The sequence below is a fragment of the Vanellus vanellus genome, assembly GCF_965231255.1.
Source record: "Vanellus vanellus genome assembly, chromosome: 4".
NCBI lineage: Eukaryota > Metazoa > Chordata > Aves > Charadriiformes > Charadriidae > Vanellus > Vanellus vanellus.
Window position 1 is genome coordinate 32703548 of NC_138909.1, and position 21612 is coordinate 32725159.

Here is a 21612-nt window from a genome sequence, read left to right on the forward strand (position 1 = left end):
AAAGATTGAAGGCACCGGTGCATAGAAACTGCAGCCTGACAGAACGAAGAAGGATTCACAGAAGAGCACACCATTCAATTGTGAAAGTGGGGAATGAGATCAGGACTACATGTGAAAAGTGAGCACCAAAAATGGGAGCAAATGGAAGAGCCATTATCTATGAGACTATTCTGATTGTACACTGAGGTATTTATTCAGTATTTCCTGGCACATCCCATGCATAATCTTTGCTGCAGTTGATCGCTATTTTACAGTCATTCACTGATGTTTTTGTCCTGCCATTTTTTTATCCTTTATCACTTTTGAATCTTTGTTCCTCTGCATATGCCTAAACGCTGTCTTATTTCATCTCTCTTATGCTTTTCCTTTTTCCTATTGCTCTGAAAGCTATGCCAGCTTCTTGGAAAGGACTTTTGTTACTTTGTTTAAACCAGTTTTGGAAGTCAAATCCCAAAGACAATTTCGGCTTTTAAAAACAGGACTTAGCTTCATATCTTACTTTTCATCTTTTCTCTCAGCGGTAAGTTCAATAGAAAAAGGGACTGAAGATGCAGACCTCCTGCCCGCTCGTGTCCCTAAAGATATTGTCTGCTTTCAGGTTTGTTTCTTTCCTAATCTGGGCAACAAATGCTCATGCACATATGATAATATTTTTCCTGGTGTAAATGATGCTATTTTTCTTGCTATGCTTGTCTACCCTTCTGCCAGCCCTCTCAGTGCACCATGTCCCCCAGTGCCCACCTGGAGCCAAGGGTCACCAGACTGCCTCTGCTCCACCTAGCTCTGTGCAAGTAACCTAGGAAAAAACTCTTAAGAAATAATACATAGGGGTGTATGGCAAAGCACAATTCAGTATCGCTTGCAATTATTTTTCTTTCCTGCCTGCATTTTCAGAACCATCCAGATGTGAAAATACACGCCTACTGTTTGGGAGCTGTACCGAATTTCCATGTAAAGTCACAAATACATTTGCACCATTAGGAAGTTGTACCTTACACACTTTCAGAAAAGGCTCTGTACTTTTCAATCAACGTGTTAATTCTTTAAAATTGGGAATTTCAAACTTTTTTTTTTTTTTTTTCAAACAACAGGGGCTTTTTTAGAAACACGATTTTGCGAATACCTGCCGGCCTATTCATTGTCAAACAGGCCACATCTCATTCCATTTCTGATGGCTTAACATTCATATGAATAATTCATTAATTGCCACTACTACTAAAATGATATTATGAGAATACCTGCTGTATTCTAGCTCCCTTTCAAAACTAGCTCAGTTTCAAAACTGAGCTGCTGAAAAAGCAGAGGATAAACCGAAATAGCCAAAATAGCTAAATTTGCTCTTGGACAATTGTCCATTCAAGACGCACTGAACTTGTTTGGATTTGTTAGGCTGACCTCTGACTGAGCCACTTTTCAGAAACTCAGAATAAATTTCAGAAATTCACCAGCAAGTCACTTGAACTTAGAAGTAACTTGTCAAACACAAAGTTCAAACTTCAGCTGCACGAGGGGAAGCAGTCCAAGACACAGACATTTGATATTTAAGTAAGACAAAATAAACCTTTTCTAGAAATGTAGAAAGTGTGGTGGCAAGCCTGATTAAAACGATGAATCACATGTATGCAGGCATGACTATAGTTCCTCTACAAATAAAACACAAAAAATTGTTTCTTATTCCTATTTATGCGAAGGAGAGAATTCCCATTAACTTCAGAGGAGCCAGGACTCACTGCCAAATGAAACCAGAGATTTCCAATTTGGGGACGTACTGTATTCTGTCATGTTCACAAAGAAATTTTGGGTTGGATCTGCAGATCCATAATTATTAAATTTATCTAGGGAACGGCATTAGTAGACGGATGCAGATGATGGGAATTGTTCAGCACTTGCTTTTTGAAGCACTGCTTTGGGGAAATTAGTCGCAATCATTTATCATTTTCCGGCTGCAGAATGTTTCATTTTATAATAAGTGTAATGCAGTATACCCCAGGTGTTGCAATTTGCTATCCTCTCAAATTCTACTGCAGTTTTCAGAACCAGCCCTTTTCAACCTGAAGGCATAACAAAACAGAATTGGAAGAGGAGAAGGGCTGCTATCTAGAAAGACATGAGAGATTCAAAGTGTTAACAGAACAAATTAGCAAAGTAATGCTAACTTCTCAAACCTCAATGAAAAAGAAACCCATTCATATTCAAACGAATTATTATTAAAATTAGCTTAAGCCTTCTTGTTTCCCTGGATCAAGCCCATACTGTTAAGTAACTGGCAGAATCAATCACAATAACTAATCATTCATAGTCGATAACAGATTTTTTTAGTTTTAACAGAAAGATACTGATTTAAGCGAAGAACTCTGAGAAAGATGGAAAAGGAAGTATGATAAAGATCATCGCTAAAATCAAGTTGATGGGTTAAATCCCTCTTGCACTCACATCAAAGGCAAGACTCACGCATTTTCATCAGGTTAAATATAAATGTCTAGTTTTGTCCTGTCCAGCAGATATAAAACCAGATGAACCCTGCACTTCCACATATTACTACGGCCTTGATTTACCTGAAAGAGTTTTGTTGATTCATCCAAACTATAACTTGAATTTTTTATTGTTTCACAAAATTATTAGCCTTAACAGCAAGTATCCTTTGATAACTGCTGTAAAATGAAAAGGGCTTAATGAAAGTCTAGTCAGTGTCTTTGTTGACCAAGTTTTTCTGAGAACAAATGTTTCTAATTTCAATAACAAGAGGGACTAAAAGTCTGATTTTAAAATGAGATAAAAAAAGTACTAATACTTTTTTTTTATAGCTTTGCTTCATTTCCAGTATTATGGCATCCCAGCTAAGACTCCCCTCAAGTTCAAATATTATATTGTATCTATTTATTCACTCTGTTCCAGTAAAAATAACATAATTGCACCGTTGTAATAAGCTGTGTGAATAAAGATGGGAACCAAGCTATAATCAGCAACAAGTAAAGGTCCTATAAATTTATCCTATAGCAACATATATGTTAGAAGTAATGATGTACTGATGACAGCTGTATTTTAAGTCTCAGATTAAACTAAGACTTAGAAGTCAGCGTATCCTCATGAATAACCCTTATACACAGTATGAGCAGTAAGAGAAACTGCTAGAAGGTAAGCACCCTAAATAATGCTCTGTCACTCACAGGGGTGGCAGCAACATCTGTGGATATCCAAGGATTAGAAGAGGTTAGAAATAATTAGTAATTTGCAATTCTGGCATCTGCACTGTCCAACTTCTCTTCAAGCTTTCGGTCAGTACCTTGATTTTCTGTCAGTGCCTGCCTGTCTGCCTGCCTGCCTCTCTCTCTCTCTCTCAGCCAGTTGAGTTTGTGGATAAGGGAGAAATGGTATTTTATCTTCCTGATTTCTGGCATTTGGGGGAAGTACCATCAGTCAAGGGAACTGGTAGTGAAAAATATTGTTTCTGGCTCGTGAGTTTAAATACTTGCTTCCTCCCTTTATTCATGCAGTTTACAAAATCCTTGCCTCTCATCTTTGCTGAGTAAAATCAAATGAACCGCAATTTGTAGCGTGGTTCACAGTCGGTTTTATCTAGATTGGACCGACCAGCCATGCAAAGCTCTACAATTTTAAGAGAATTAAGGAAGTTTTATGCTATGAAGCCAATATGAATAATTTGCATCTTCACCATATACTGCCTTCAGTGCACATTCTACATAAAACAAGAGTTAGTTAATAAGTTAGCAGATTTTAACACAGCACACAATTCAGAATAATTGTGCTTTTCACCAGTTGTGCATCGAAGTTGTCACCAGTTGTGCTTTAAAACTGTCAACAAAACCAAATGGTTTTTGTGTGCTCACGGGAGGCAGTGTGAGGACTGCAGTGAGGAGACTGAACTGCCATGTGCTGTGTGCTGAACTTTAAATATCTGCCTTCTGTTTTTATTATTAATATAGCATCCTATCAGCATAACTAATGACTTTTTTTTTGTATTTTTGCAAGTTGTTAAATATTCATGCTATAATGACTTGAAAGAAGAATGCTCTCTGGCAAGCTGACTGAAATAACTGGGGATGAAATCAGAAGAATAGAGTGGGGAGAGTGGGAAGAAGAAGAAATAAGAAAAAAAAATCCAAGACTAATTTGAATTTATTTTGCTAGACAACAACTGCAGATCATTTTTGTCAACCAATTAACATGAGCATCAGGCAAAACACAAAGACCAGCCATTGCCACCATGATGCTATTTTGATGAACATGCAGTTAAAGTGTAAACAAGCCCACCCTACTGCTTTGTCTTTTTCTGCGCATTCATCCTTCGTACTCAGTTAGGGTCTTTTTGTTTTGTTTTCTTTTGTAGTTATTATCACAGGAAATTCTCCAGTGTACTAAGATCTAGAACAGACTGATACCTTGACAGATAATAGCTTTTAAAGACCCATAAAATAATTGGAGGGGTACAAAACTGCTCTGTCTGTTGGACTGACATACTCTGGTGATTTCCCTTTCCACCCCTGACTGACCCTTTTCCTTCATGATGCAATGTCAGCAATGCAAACCGTGGAAACCACTCTTGCCTTGTTCTTTATAAGCAAGCGGTCAGGCCCTCAAACACCAAATCGGCAATGAAGACCACGAGTAGATATCAGAGAGAGGGAAGCAGCTCAATATAACCTTTACAGTTCCGCAGCCCTGGGTCAGCTTTGTGTTTGGGCATCGGTCCAAAGAGACCTCTACATCTCATTCATTCCTTTTTCTTTTTTTCAATCTTTCTTTCCACGCTTAAGAACTTCTGCTCAAGCAGCCAAAGTATACGACAAGGAATACGCTGGCCTCACATCACAAATTACCTTCCTATCTTGGTAGACATTTTCGGTCCAGCTTTAAACCTACAGCTTTGCTGCAGCTGCTTAATGCAAGGTGTTCACACAGGGGATGAATCTGGCTGAAGAAGAGCTAGGAGGGGACAGTAGATGTTTTACTGAACTAACATTTCTCACCCTAAGTTGATCTTGAATATTTTCGGAGTGCAGCAATTTGTGTCAGACTGCACTCTATTTGGCAAGGTAATTGGAAGGCAGCTACATCTTATGAATCATTTAGAGTTTCAACTACGTAAACTTTAGCTAACAGAGCACTTAAAGTTTCCCTTCATGAGTTCAGGTGGTTTTGTTATCTAATCTAGTACGTGCCTGTGGAAGAAATGGGTTTTAATGCATTTGATTTGCTCTTTAAAATGAAGTATACTAAAAAATAATATTATTTTGTGGAAATGGCTTCATTGTTCTGGTATTGACAAGCGGGAATCAGACACTTGAACACCAACTAGGTTCTTGGTAAAATGGTGTACTTAATAAAAAGTTGAGGCAAAAGGGAGAAAATACATTCCTCCCAGTGCAAAAGGATGAGGATGCTTACCAGCACAGTCACGACGCGCAGAACCACTCCTCGCATGTTATTCTCCAACTTTCTGTCTGTTAGTGACCCATTCAGACCAGTGATGGGATTCCAGCAGCCAAGCTGAAAGAGAAAACAGAAATCATTTCCTCATTGCCCATCAAACTCTGCCAGTCATTCCTCTTAGGCAGCTTTAAGCAGGAGCGTACGAAATAAACAGAACACCTTCTGGAATCAATGGGATGGAAAGTCAGAGAAAGGTTTGCACAGAGATTCATCTTTAAATTGCAAATGAAGCAATTAGGGATATCAGTTTGTGCTTTTAAATACCAGTGTGAAATGGATGACAGCATCCAGGGTTTGGGGTATATGTACTGCTTTAGAAGAGCTCAGGCAGGACTTCTATATTAATGAAAAACATTTAAAAAGTAGTATGGCTCTAACAATTCTTCTACCTTACTTTCAGTGATACGCTAATTGGAGAAATAATGGCTACTATAATTTTAGCACGCTGTCTGCTCCAGCCCATTTTTCCTAGAGGAACTCTGATGAAAGAAATTACACTAGTTTTAATTAAAGCTTATACTGCTCATTGATAATGAAAGAACAGTGATTTTTAGTCAGGTTAAAAATCACATTTAAAGATGATTGAGGAAAAGACCATTGGATAGGCACATCACAGTATTGAGAAAGGACTGCAACAGATAATCCAGTGAAGGAATTGAGCTACGAGATGCTTTGCATTGGTGCTATCATATTTCTTGGGCTTCTATGGACAGAAGCTTTTTCTCAGGGATCTCTCTAGCACTAATTGCCTTTCAATCTGAATTTAGTAGATACTGGCCTGTAATTTAGCTTCTCTGAAAATATAACTTGCCTACATTCTTACATGGTGGTAGATGCTTATTTTGGGAACAAGGAAACAGACCAACCAACCACTCGTCCTTTAGCACCACATACAAACATTACTGGTTTCATTTTTGGAATTCATTACCACATTCATCTGGACTGTACAAGTACCAGTGTTAAATCCTACAGAAGGACGACAAATGACTTCAGAGGACTTTGGAGCAGAGTCTCACTTATGGCATGTAAACTAATTGCCCACGTAAGCCTGTTTTACAGTCAAAGAGGCAGTCACCTGCAAGTACCAGTTCTTGCTCTGAATTGCCTTCTCCATGGTCTGTGCTTGAAGTTTGGGGAAGGATGCTCATCTGACTCGGGTAGTTAACTTCAGCCACTAAATCTACATAGTTTTCATGTTGCTATTTAAAGACACAAAAGATCTTGCTCTGACAAAAACAAGATTAACATCAGCAGGTTACTGCTGGGCCCAGTGGCCTCTACTAAGACTAGTCTCTCAGAGAATTCAACCCTATAATCTGTGAGAAATATCAACTATGAAACATCCAAAACATTACTGTACTTTAACGCACAGTCACAAAAATGGCAAGGTGCCCAAACCAGCTGAAGGGGTCTGTGAAAGAAAGGCAGTACCTTTGTTGACCATGGTTGAACACAAATTTACAGAAACCTTTATTTTCAGTCCTTCATGGGAAAGCCTTTGCCCATGTGTTTCATAGATCTTTCAAAGTGAGACAGAAAACAAGGAACAAACTCCAAGCACACACATTTAACAATTTGAGACGTGGACCATTTGAAATATTTGCTTTCTTCATTACACCCACTAGGCTATTTTAGAGCAACTTCTCAATTATTTAATTTCAATATATTCATATAAAATTCTTTGAAGATGCCTCCTTAAGAAATGGGTGCCTCAAAAAGTAAAAAACCCAAACCTTTCTGCAATGATATAGAGGTTAGGTTTCACTTGATGATCTTAAAGGTCTTTTCCAACCTAAATGATTCTATGATTCTGTGTTTCCCAAAAGAAGATGGTCTTAAAACAATGTAGTCATTTCTGTCTGCCATTTTCGAAACTGTCCTAATTCTTCCCACTTTGAAGTGAAGGTTATACTAGTGTTAGGGAACGAGTAAGGGTATTGCTGAGCATACTTTTAATGTCAAGTAATAACTAAATCAAGGATCTACTGGATTCAAAACTCCAGCAGACATCATTGGAAGTAGCAATATGATACAAGGAGGAACTAAAATATGAGATATCATATTAATCTCTTGCAAGTACTCATCTTTCCAATAGCTATTTCTGAATAAAAGCACGAACTGTCCCTGCTTGGTTTCCTCACGTCATGTTCCCATCTGATCACAAAGACCAACCACAGATTATAGTAGCCATCTCTGCTTCTTCTACACCTCCTCAGCACGTTCAGCTGTTCACAGCAGTACGGACGGACCACTGACATGTTCCAGGTCCTCATTACTCCTCCGGCAAAGCCCTCCAACAATTTGAGCTGAATAACCTAATTGCTGAAGCGTGTTACCTCTAATACTGCAATGAAATGTAGTGAATGTATTTGAAGCGTGTGCACGGTACACTGTATGTGATAAACTGCTGCCATCCTATAGAGCAAAGCATTTGATAGTCTACATTTTCTGTACTAAAAATATTGAAAACAGCACTAAGTTCAGAAAAAATAGTGCATTAAATTAATTCGGTGATTGTCATTCTTAGTCACATAAAGAAACTAATTAGAACTTCGATCCAATTAGCATACTCAAATGTGTTGGAAGTATAATTAGCGCAAAAATTGCAACGGTTTTGCCGGGTTTAAAACCCAAGGAATTTACTGAAGAGCCTTTGTGTCCTTTTGAGGTTAAAGTCCTTTTTTAATTATGTACATTAATGTGTACATATTTATGTAATTAAATTTTTAGCCCGACTCATTCTACCTTAAGGAAAAAACTACCAACATAACTGATTCCTGAAAATTTAGCGTAACACTAATTTTCCTTTAAAAAGGCATATTTTATTTTCAATTATTGTTCATTTAATTTTCAATTCAATTGTTCCTTTATGCAGCACAGTCATGTCAGTGCCTTGCCAATAAAGTTGAAATTGATTTTGAGTGGGAGCTGCTTACTGTTATTAGGTGAAAATGAATCAACATTTATTGATAACAATCTGAGCTTGTCATTGCACCAAGGAGCAAATGTAACTATTGCTGAAACAGCAAGGTGGGGGTAGTATGAAGCTATGTCTTCAGCTCTACCTCTCGCTTAACCGCTTCTGCAAAACATTTGTTACTTCTGCATTTACAGAATCACAGAATGGTCAGGGCTGGAAGGGACCTCTGGAGATCATCTAGTCCAACCTCCCTGCCAGAGCAGGGTCACCTACAGCAGGTTGCACAGGACAGCGTCCAGGTGGGTCTGGAATGTCTCCAGAGCGGGAGACTCCACCACCTCTCTGGGCAGACTGTGCCAGTGCTCTGCCACCCTCAAAGTAAAGAAGTTCTTCCTCATGTTTAGATGGAACTTCCTATGTTAAAGTTTGTGCCAGTTACTTCTTGTCCTGTCACTGGGCACCACTGAAAAAAGACTCTTCCCATCCCCCCGGCAACTTCCCTTCAAGTATTTATAAGTATTGATAAGATCCCCCTCGGTCTTCCTTTCTCCGGACTAAAAAGACCCAAGTCCCACAGCCTTTCCTCATAAGAGAGATGCTCCAGTCCCCTAATCATCTCTGTAGCCCTTTGCTGTACCTGCTCCAGCAGTTCCCTGTCCTTCTTGACCCGCGGAGGCCAGAACTGGACACAGTACTCCAGATGCGGCCTCACCAGGGCAGAGTAGAGGGAGAGGATAACCTCCCTTGACCTGCTGGCCACACTCTTCCTGATGCACCCCAGGATGCCATTGGCCTTCTTGGTCACCAGGGCATATTGCTGCCTCATGGTCATCCTATTGTCCACCAGGAGTCCCAGATCCCTTTCCACAGAGCTGCTCTCCAGCAGGTCAGCCCCCAACCTGTACTGATGGATGGGGTTACTCCTCCCCACGTGCAGTACTCTACACTTGCCCTTGTTGAATTTTATAAGGTTTCTCTCCACCCAACTCTCCAGCCTGTCCAGGTCATGCTGTATGGCAGCACAGCCTTCTGGCATGTCAGCCACTCCTCCCAGTTTTGTGTCATGAGCAAACTTGCTGATGGTACACTCTATCCCTTCATCCAGGTCATTGATGAAAATATTGAAGAGGACTGGACCCAGTACTAACCCCTGGGAAACACCACTTGTTACATACCTCCAACTGGACTCTGTGCCACTAATCGCAACCCTCTGAGCTCTATCTGTCAGCCAATTTTCAGTCCACCCTACTGTCTGTTCATCTAACCCACACTTCCTAAGCTTGCCTGTGAGCATGATGATTTACTTCCTTTTTCTTTTTCTTCTGTCTCTGATAGTTGAAATGAGAAAATAGATCAGGCAGTAACACAATCTCACATTATTTCTGATTGATTTGTGTAGAACAATATGGGTGATGGGAACTCTCTATTGAGCACAGTACTTGTCTTCATACCATATGAATTTTGTCATTTATAGTGCTTTGTACTTCAGGTACAGTTTCTTTTATTTATTCTAATGACAGCATTCATTTTTGCTATATTCATACATAAAATGATGAAGACGGAAACGTTGTCAAAGTTCTGCTTCCTTTGATATCCAATTTACAATCTATTTCTGATCACAGAATCATAGAATAGAATCATAGGGCTGGAAGGGACCTCTGGAGATCATCTAGTCCAAGCCCCCTGCCAGAGCAGGGACACCTTAGAGCAGGTTGCACAGGAACGCGTCCAGGCGGGTTTTGAATGTCTCCAGAGATGGAGACTCCACCACCTCCCTGGGCAGCCTATTCCAGTGCTCTACCACCCATCATCGCACCTCCCAGCTTGTTATCCTCTTTGTCATCACTATTAGAAAGGGTTTCACTCTCCTGTTTTGCTGGCAGAACCAAAGATTGACCTCCATTTGCAGAGGTGCTTCTTCATTAGAAATTTTTGCCTATATGAACTATGCATTATGGAAAGTCTGTAATTTGTATATTGATAATAAATAGGCAAAATCTATTTTATGTATATCTGCAATTTCCAGACACTGATTTATAAGGAACTTGGAACACTGAAATCTATAATGCCTTTATGACAGAGCTTACAGCCAGATTTTCTACCCTACCTCCTATGAAATCAGGGAACTCTGCTGAATACCTGAGAGCTTTCAGTTCTTTTTCTGGCAGAGTAAAATGCAGACTAAAACCGTGCCGCTTAATCGAGAAAAATACATTGGCCTGGTATGATCCCAGTTGACAGCAATCACAGAAAATAAGTGAAACCAGAATGCTGATACAAATGTATATTTAAGTGCTTGTCACTACAGGAGAGCCAGAGCGTTCTCTTACTTCAATTAATATAGAAAATATACAATAACCAGTTCATCTAGCACTGCAACGCAACCTCCTCTGAACTCAGACTGCATCACAGCAACACTACAAAACAGTCAAGAGAAGAAAACGCCCTAGAGAAGCTGCAAGGGAAATCTGAAAGATAAAATACTGTAACATCTGCAACTGGAATCGATTAGGAAACCAGGATTACTATCCCTCCTCTTTGCTTTATTTTCTTGGCATTTAAAGAGGAAAAGGAATAAGAAGAAAAGAACAGAAGAACAGTAACTTGGTTTTACTACAGACACTCTGACAAAACCTTTCCAGTGGAAATGCCCACCACAGAGCACTGCTCAGGAACTGCTCCATTAGCAGTTCATAAGAGAGCCGGTTGCCCACAGAAACACCAGCCTCCTCGCCTGCAGTACCCATGTGTTCTTCAGAAACTCCCTTCTCAATTTTCACCCATGTCCAACTTTTTTTGCTTTAGGAACTGACTTTTTCCAAGATGTGACTCCCACAGAAGAAATGCGCATTAATAATGCCCTTTTCCATTCCAAAGCATTATAAATACACACAACTGGAAAAGAAATCATGAAGCTGTCATGAAACAGCACTCAGGTAGGAGATTCTAACTCCCAGGTGTGCTGGGAAGACTCAAAATGGAGTGCACAACAAAAAATAATGAAGAAGAAAAATGTTGTGGTTGTTTTGAGGTGTGGATTCAGCATTTACCAAATTTGCTAGGACACCAGTTCAGCCAAAATTCAAGCAAGACAACATAGAAAGAGTTTTACACAGATTATCCCCGATGCCTCTTGTCAGCTCTTGTTTAATGTGTCCAACAGTGACCGGGAAATCGGACACTAAATCCTATAGGTGAAAGGCTGTGTCTCTCAGATGAAATGCCAGAAAAGACATGTTTTGGTTGTCATTCTGATACTGTCAGTTATGAAAAATTTAGTCGGACACTGTCACCTGGTTAAAGAGTCCTTTCAGTTCAGCTGCCTAGCCAGCACCCAACAGTTGGTCAACCAAACCTGCAAAATGCCTGCTGGCCAGCAGTTAAATGAGGGCCTTTGTACTCCTGGGCTTGATTAAAGAAATAAGCATCAGTTTTGTTCTTCGCCGCAATTTCTTAACACAATTGGTTAGCGAGAAAGCTTTTTGTGTTTAACTTCACCCTTCGCTGGAGCTTAGGTAATAGTCAGCAAATAATAAGTTGTTAAAATCAATAGAAAATACCGTGTTCAACAAATTGGATAATGTATAGCGGCACTTGTTTCTCCTACATTCTGTGTGGTGAAACCTATACAGTTCTGTGCATTCAGTTAATTATTTTGTACAGTATGTTTTATTGCTTTAATTTGTCTCTGGACTAGAAGGAATGACCTGCCCCTGGACTCGCTCGCTCTGTTATTTACAAGCTATGTTAGGAGAACGTGAATACCCAAGTTCAGTATTATATCCAGTGGCTTAAGGATTATAATTGCAGCAGTCAAGGTGGCCTATTTGTTTTATTAGCTGATCGTAGACACAAGTGCAAGTGACCTAGGTAAGAATTTCTTTCCTCAAACACGAACCGCATGGCAGAATAACGCCACACACGGTTAATAAAATGTTTTGCTTTGGGGACTGCCCAAATTTCCTTTTCTTATTGAATTGAAATAAAGAAGCTTAATGGAAAGTTACCTGCTGGTAACCTGCTGTTTGTTTGCCTACCAGATCTTGACTCAATATTTTCTCAAGGACTAACGCGCCCAGATCGGTGCCAGAAGTTATAATTGGATGTTTTAGACCACTGACAAATGTTGAATATACGGGGAAAAAAGCACAGACTGCATAGCTGTTCTCACACTGTGTGCTCCACTCATTAAGATCATGCTTAGCACTTCGGCCAAGCTTCCAGAGGAACTCTAATGGTACGATTTTTGGAAGGCATAGTAAATCACCACATCTCAAAGATAATGAACCATCTCTCCAAGCCAGTGGTGTCATTCTAACAGACCGTCACTTTTTTTCCCCCCTTCATGTCTAGCTTACTTTCTCTATTACTACTTTCCCTTTCATTTGAAATTCGGTGGGTTTAATCTATCATTTCCCACTCGTAAGCGTCTTCTCTTTTATCTTTGGAAAACACCCTTTTTTCCTTCTCTGCTCTGCGATTTCAGTACTCCCGGCAGTTCCCCAACCTGTGGTTATCTGGCTCTTTCCCATATTGGAACACCTCTTGTCATTTCTCTGTGTACTTTCAGCATCTTTTCTTTCCTCTTTGCTTTTCTTTCCTTTGATCTTCCCTGCTGTTTCCTATGCCTTTTCCCTGTCTTGCCCTTTTTGTTTATGGCTTGGGTGGGTAAAGGGACCTCACTTTTCCCTTCATCCAGCTTTGACTCATCTTTCAAATCACTTTGAGTCCTTTCTCTTTAGCCCTTGGATCTTCTTTATTCTCAGGCAGTCCCGACTCTCAGAAAGCTTCCCCTCAACTCCTCCCTCTCCTCTTGTGCTATGAAGCAGATGGGACTGAACAAAGATGGGACCTTACTGTAGGTCCCTGCTTCTCTCGCTTTCACCTTTCGTATGTTTTTCACTCCTGTCCCCTGAAATCCTTACACAGCTCTGAGGAAAAGGCCCAGATAAGGATATTAATAAGCCAGATGGCGATTTCTTTCCCACTGCCTCCACATTTCAATTAAAGCCAAATACTCAGAAAAGCCTGTTCTTTGACCCAACGCAGACATTCCCCCTTTGCCGTTTGCATTGTGGATCGCTGTGCAGGAAAAGCTCCCACGGAAAAACCTGGTGGTGCTCAGGGGTTGCTGTGGCAGCAAGCATTCACAGGGAAAGTGTCCATCCTTCTTCATTCGTCCTGTACCACAACCCAGAGCACGGAGACAGCACGTGCCTGCAGGCTACTGGTACGTTCCGGCATTGCTTGAATGCCAAAATGGCCTTTGCGAGGAGGCAGGTTTTGTTCCCCTTGTGCTGAAAATCGAGGTAAGAGTGTAGCAGCTGACAAGGGCACGTTGTGGGTGGCTGGGTTTTTTGGCCAGGAGCTCCAGAGAGGTGAGATGAGGAGAGACCACCCGAGATGAGTAACACACTTTTCAGCCTTTATCATTCAACTGGACTTGGCCATATATCGCTGAGAACACAGCATGAACAACAGGAAGTTGCGAAGCAATAGAAAGCTTCACAGAAGACAGGTATTAGTCATTAAGTCTAACACCTACTTTTATGTGATTTTTCTTTTTTTTAACAGCATATTTTACTTACTAGAGTTCATGTTCTCACCTTGTTATAGTTTATCAGGTGACGTAAATAAATAAAAATGACATAAATACACTCTTCCTCCTCAAAAAAAAAGAGAAAGTAATAATCTTTCCCCAAAACACACATACACACACTTTCTTTTCTCTTCAGGAGGCAAATCCTCCTTTGGACTACCAAAGTTCATACTGCCAGGGTAAAACTCACAAACATCGCCTTCATTTTCCACTGAAAGCTTGCTCACCGATGTCTGAATTATTCCAGGGAAATTGATAATACCTAGTAAGTTCAGCTTTGTGTGCAGTTTAAATACAATCACTTTGATTTTTAATTGCAAATCCTCGTGTCCTTTCTCATTAAGCATTTTAAGAGTTTAAAAGTATGCCTTTTATCTAAATCATGTAAGGTCTGAAAAAAAATTAAAGAAATCAGGGTTTATAATTGAACTTCATCCGTTTCGTGCTGGGATACCACTGCATCTTTACGAAATCAAAGAGAAAAATATTCACCGGCTTTGTATTAGATCACAATATATAAGATTTTTGTATCACAGTAAAAGCTATGATCAAACCTCATCAGTGACAATGAAAAATATTGTTTTCCACTGGGTTGCATGAAGCTCCCTTTCTATAGGTAGCAACAAAATGTGTGTAGCACATCACTGCTTCTCATCAGTTCCCTGGGAGTATATGAACGTTCTTCAAGAGACTCCCAGCTTTCCCTTCAGCTAAATAAGGTGCTTTTGGGGGATTTGATTTTTCAGAAAGGGTTTGACAAAGTGGAATATCAATAGAAACCGTTTGCATTGTTTCAGGGCTCAAAAATGCTGGGGGCTGCGCTCCAGAAATAAATCAAAATTCTAATAGCATAGAACAAAACCAGCGCTGTTTCACTTGGAGAGAAGCGGGTATGCAGAGCAGGATTCTGAACAAACCCCATCCAATAAGCCACATACATAAACGAATCCTTCGGAGTAGAGTAAATTGGCCTACGCTGAACGCCCTCCTTCTGCAGCGGGCTGCTGCCAGCGCGGAGTTACTCAGGTACCTCCAACGCTGCATTGCAGTCAGCTCTGTGAGCAGGCACACCGAGAAGCACCTTGGCTTTTTTTTTCCTGCAATGAAAATCTCCCCTTGAATAAAACCACAGAATTAGCAGTGCCAGTTCTGGAAGTAAACCCATGCAGAGGGGTATGTATCAGCTTCCATCATGCTCCAAGCTGGGAAGAAAAAGAAGGGCTGTTATCTAGCTCCAGCCCAGGAGCTGCAGTCGTAGAGCAGTAGTACAGACCTGTGCTTGTACTAAAGAAATATGTGCTTGTTTCAAAGGCAGCAGCAAAGGAACACTGTGTTTAGGTAGATGTGGGGCCCTATAAGGCTACAGAACACCCGGACTAATCTCAGTGGCACCTCTTTAACCCTATTTTTGAAGTATAAGGAGAATAATCACACTGCTGCTCACACAGAAATACATCAACAAACTCTACATCTGGTTATCTTTTCATATGAAGCCCGATGTTATGGAGTATACTTTTTTTTCAGGTATAGCATATGGGAATCTCCCTTTTTCTTTGGCAGGCTAAAGGATTTTCAATGAAGCCATACTCCACCACTCCTTACTCAAAAGCAGATGATCTATGTATTTAGCTACTCAACGCTCCTCGAGTAGTACTGCTGCTGTGGCTTTCCTGACACACGAAAACCAGGAATAGCATTCACAGGACTACTGCTGCTGTGGCTTTCCTGACACACGAAAACCAGGAATAGCATTCACAGGACTACTGCTGCTGTGGCTTTCCTGACACACGAAAACCAGGAATAGCATTCACAGGACTACTGCTGCTGTGGCTTTCCTGACACACGAAAACCAGGAATAGCATTCACAGGACCTGGATAAAGGTTGGAAAATGTTCCTAAAATGCACATACCATGGAAATACATGTTCTGAAAACCTTTGAAAGGGGATGCTTTCATTTTTAAATATGTACTTGCACTTAGCATGTTTGGCACTGCTACATAATTCTTAACTTCAGCATGAAATACAGAATAAGAAACAGACACAGAAAAACACATCCCTGCCTTACTCAAGGGTCTGATGTAAAGGCATGAAAACACTCCTTCCAAATCCCAGATACAAAGCCAAAGAGAGGAACATGTGACAAGATACTATTTTTATCCCAAAGACTGTGGGTCCCTGTCTTCTCAGACACGTCCACCTCATCGCCAACGTAAGAGGCAAAGGAATTAGCATGGAGGTAGTGTGAGAACATGCACCACTCTACTGAAGAGATGATACAGGTATCTTAAAGCATACCTGTACCTGTCTAGAAGCTGTTCAAACTTACACCATAAAGTAAGCTTACGGTCTTTAATGTTCAGCACAGAAGAATTTGCCAGCTCTTTCTTAAATGTAGTATAAAGAAAGAAAGATCCAACGAGAGCATCTCCTATTCATACACGCCAGCGCAACAAGCTTCCCAGGCACAGGGACTATGAAACACCTGCTCACAAAGCATCGACACCAACGACAAAAAAAATAATAAAATGCTGATGGAGCATAAAGAATTCACATGAAAAGACAATTAACTCATCTCCATTTTATATACGCATATGTGAGGGCACTCCTGAGAGTGCCTAAAGAATGGAGAGCTTTGGTGAAAAGGGTCAAACCAAAAAAATTGTCACGCGAATATTTCCTTCAAATTTCTCACTACAGAGAAGCTGAAATGACAATGCAGCAAGCGCAGCACTAAATGGTAAACTGCTTTCTGTTGATTCTCCAGATACCCGTGACGCTTACATGGGAAATGCAGAGATTGAAACAATCTTTGCTTACGCATAGATCAATACTCCGTTCCTAAATCCAGGATTTATTCTCAGTGTTGGCAGAAAAAACAAGAGGCTTGCTAAGTTGGATATGTCACAAACTTACTAGCTTGATGCTGGCTAGTAAATTAATGCAGAATTTTGTCACTGATACGTTAGAAAATATTATTCCAGTATAACCCATGCTTACAGGGTGTATGGCTAGAGTGCCACCAGTTTTCAGTGCATTATGGACCAGGTACTACAAGCGATTTACGGGATCATATATTTTTGAAAGTTTGTTACTAAAGCAAATAAGGTTGTGGTGTGTTCTTTCCATTCTCTCAGCACAGAGCAGCTTTCTTAGGAATCAGAACCAATAGCGAAGAAATCAAAAAACTTAGCACAGCAGCGACCGAACAGAGTACCAGTACCAATCAAAAGCTGAGAAGAAGCAACAGCTTCTTCTGCAAGCTGTTTTTGGACCACAAGGCTCGGGGCAGTGGAGAACAGAAAGGTCAAGAGTGAATTTGAGGACATGGTCACGGCCAACAACCTGGATTACGAAAGGGAACTCCTGAAGTCCCAGAGATCAGCGCAGGGGCCAGGAGCACTGAGCACTTTGAGGAACTAGGTCAGGGTCTGTCTCCTACCAGGAGTCTCTCCTTCCATTGGGTCCAGAAAATCCTTTCCAAGATTTTTGCTTCCAGATGATCTAGCTTTAATTCCAAAGCACAGGCCTCTTCAGCATCAATAAACTGTTACTGAAATTATTTCTGTGCTAGAGGCCCTGACAGAACTGCCACACTGATAACCAAATGTTACACTGATACTGATCAAAAGCAATTTCCTCTCTAACTACCGGTACTATAAACTCACCTTCAGCACAGACAATACATTCAGCTTCTTTCCTATATACCACAGGACATCTGCTACATCATTATGTAGCAGAAAGTCTGTCCTTAAGACAGACCTGTGTTTCTACTGACTTCTGATGATGCCCTTAATGATACCTCAGAGGCATCATCATTCCTGACTACCAGGAAAAGTATAATTCTGATTGCACAGTGGTTTTTTGCTGGTGGTGATGCTGTGCAGTCATCACAGCTGAGAGTGAGACTGTACAAAACTGTTTAAAGTTTTTATGTTACACTTGTGCGTGTCACACAACATATATTGTTTCAGGCAAGTTCGGAGCCCACCGTATCTACTACTAATCAGTGCTCCACAGAAGAATATCTAAACCCGAGCAGGCTATCAGTAGCTAGTCCAACGCAGCCACATAAAGTGGTGATTCTGTATTAGAGAAACAGAGGTACGAGTGATCATAAATTTCATGTGCTGAAGTAAAGGTGGGAAAAAAAGTTGCTTATTAAAGAAGGGCTCAGATGGGTAGTATAACATTTCTGTATGTCTATTATTTACTTTAGAAAATATAAAAGAGCATCCCAATAAAATAGCATTAAAGAGGCAGGCTACGACTCTGATGAATAAAAAAACCTACTCTGACAATTAGACAAAGTTTCTAAGAAGTCTCTGAGAAGTGCTAACAACAACAAAAAAATCTCTTCTGCTTTACCATTAGTTGAACAAAACTGGAAGGTTAAAGAATTTTGGGAAGGAAAAAGGTGAGTTTTGCCTACCAAGTCAAAATATTTTTAATAGATTGCTCTGAAGGACCTGAATGGCTGACTGTGAGTGATTTTAAAAGCTCTTTGCTCCATACAGTGCAAGTATTTGCTCTTATTATGATAAATAAGCTTGTCAGATCTACATATCATAAACATTTAAACGGCAAATGATATGTAGTAGAATACCGGAAGGCTTAAATAAAGGATCCTTGTGGAAAATAGTAAATCATTAGTTTAAAAGATGAATTGACGCTTCTAATAAGCCCTCTCTGCAGTAGCTGAATTCATAAAATAAATTTTTATTACAAATGAAAATCACTGCTTTAATGACACTAGAATTTGCCACAAAAATAAATTAGTGATACATCTTAGTAATTAAAACTACAGAAGCACGTTATTAATCTATCTTGCAAAGGATGGGAATTATATTTGCTAGTGCACTATATTCCCACAATAGATCTTGTTTAACATGCACAATGCTGAAATTGTGTAAAGAAACTACGAACTTTAAAGATTTTTTTTTTTTAATTTAAATACTGCAAAGCTCCTTCGAAGAACATGTGGCATAAACGGCAGTGATTATTTAACCAGCTAAGTAGTTATACTGTGCTCATCACTACAGTGCTTCTAGGATTTAATTTTAAGGGATAATATCAATTTTAAAATCGTCTTTCCATTTGAAAAGATCTACTACTTTTAAGAAGGGAGAAATGTGTACCTTAAAATTATATTAACTAATCAGTGATTGGGCTCAAATTACCTTCCTGAGCACATTACAGCTACTATACTTGCCCTTTGGGCACATTATAGCTACTATAATTGCCTTGATTGCTTGTTGCTTCCCATTTTCAACAGCACCCACTTGATGTGACTGTAAACAATCTGAGGTAGGAACTATGTTACCATATGCATTAGTAACCTGTGTAATGGAGCTTTTTACTGTAATCATAATTATCATTAGAGATATAGCCAAAATCAAGTATTTTGTCCTCATTTTTCCCCAAGTTTCAGCTATACCTTGGTTTATGTTAGACAGCCCAGGAACAGAATCCTAGAGTCCTGTTTCTCAACAGCCTGTGGGTACCACTGCATTATCTTCCCATGCACACTTGAAGCTTTTCGCTGGGGACACTAATTATCTTTCAATCAGTAGGCCCAAAGGTTAACAGCCACACTAGAGAAGGTGTAAATATCTTCAGGGCTGAGTGCTTACTTGAAAGCCGACTTGTCTGTTCTAGTCTTGTCTGAATGTTCATCTCCATTAGAGCTGTGACAGAGAATTTTACTGGTTTAGATGAACTTAGAAAAAAGATGTTATTCCTACATTTTCAGTATTTACACAAGCTTCCCCTACTTATTATTATTATTATTTTAAATATTTAATATCATGGTCTTTTAAAATTTCACTGTCAGACTAATCTCCATCTATCCAATATGCTGCAAGTCTGCTACTTCAGGCTGAGGAGGGGAAAAAAAAAAAAAGTCAAAAGAGACCATTACCTGGTGTGGCATCTATCCATTGTCTAAAGTGGAGATGAAAGCTATTAGCCCGTCAGCATTAGTTCTGATTTAAACACTTTACTCTAGACACTTTCATTAACTGTGTTGACATAGCTATATATTATTCATTTAACCTGCACTTCACTGCACTCCTAATATGCAATCATGTTTTGCAAATGTGAACCTGAATATAAGGCATTCAAATCTGGAGTCTTGGTTGGTGTAAGTCAGAGTATTTTAACGAAAATAAGCCTCATTACTCTAGCTGAGGATCCAACCCTATCTCTACACCTGCAAATGCAACTATATTTCTTCCTAGAATCAGTACTGAATATGTCTCCATTTTTAGCACAACACCTTGGATTTATGCTCAGCTCAATTATCATTGCATTAAAACACTCATTAAAATGAGAATTTGTACCGTTATAAGAAAGGTAAAATGCTTCTACGCAAGATGCACTAAAACTAAGTGAATAATTAATCTATTTTTTCATATATAAATTTATTCATGGAATAATATCCTCTAATAGTTCCTGCTATGGAGATTACAGACAGCTTCTCCAGAGCACTCAATAATCAGAAAGCTATGCTGGTTTATTTGGCTGGACACATTGCCCTTACAGAACATCTTTGTCTCATGATTGGGCTATCAGGTTTCTGGCATGAACATCTGCGTTTATCAATTCAATTCTTACCAGCTTTAGAACCCAGGAAAATACAGACTACATACTTTCTGAAGCAATCATTAACAGTAACTTAGTGTAAGCATTGCACAGCATATTATAGTCCTACTCTCAGTAATTGTCATTCTGGGTTCGTTTTAGCAAATTTAAAACCCTTGAACAATCAAAACTGACTAAGTCCATAAGCAAACAAGCAGTGGTAAGTCCAAGCCCCTAGCACCCAAGCAAACCCAAACCAGTCCGTCTAGTTGTTTCATGGTTTTTTTTTTTCTTTTTTTTTTTAAAAGATAGATTTGAAAACTCAGAGTACTATTAACAATGTATTAAACTACAATAGATTCACTAATGTCTTTCTCCCCAAGCTAATGGGATTCATAGTTATCTCACTTCAGTAGCTAAGACAATTTCCTCAATATTTCTTTGCAGTTACTTCTTAAATGCTATTTCCCTGACGAAAACAAGGTTTAAGCCACTCCACCAGGTCTATTCCTACCTTTAATGCACTGGCATCTTCTGTTCCAATCTCCAGATAGCTATTAGGATCATCTCTCTTTTGGAAAAAAAAAATCTCTAATCATCCCAGTCTATTTCTGTGCTAATTATCACTATGCTCAGACTGACTATATTGAACAGATAACCTTAACACGCACAGACACACATTATTTTGAATTGTGTAAGCTTCTGTCTCCCTGCTCATACAGAAGTGTCATTGTAGCTCTGCTGGTGTAATTCTATGAACAGGCCAGGCTTGGAGAGAGAAGTAATATCTTTTATTAGACCAAGAGATATAGTCAGGGGAGAGAACAAGCTTTGGGCTCAGAAAACTAATGAAAGTCCTCTGAGACAAAAAAGCTTTCTTGTTTTTCCTCCAACTGTATTATTTGGTCTTATAAAAGATATAACCTTTTCCCTATAGGCCCGACTGTCCTTGGTTATAATAGATTACTTATGAGGGAGATAGGTCAAAAAGGGAGTTGTAGAACAAAATAAAGTAAACCAAAAAGCCAAAAACACAGTTAGGGAAGGTAAAATCATGGCCTA

The 21612-nt window shown here is 39.6% G+C and overlaps 1 protein-coding gene across 2 annotated transcripts in view; it reads right to left on the bottom strand.

Moving 5' to 3' along the window:
• Window positions 1–21612, bottom strand: part of GRID2 (glutamate ionotropic receptor delta type subunit 2) — a gene marked incomplete at both ends in the record, with an annotated part of 746220 nt that overhangs the window by 159012 nt on the left and 565596 nt on the right. For both annotated transcript variants that reach the window (XM_082482247.1, XM_082482246.1), the window contains one exon: window positions 5407–5508. In XM_082482247.1, the coding sequence (XP_082338373.1) occupies window positions 5407–5508 (102 nt within the window). The remainder of the gene's footprint in view (window positions 1–5406; window positions 5509–21612) is intronic.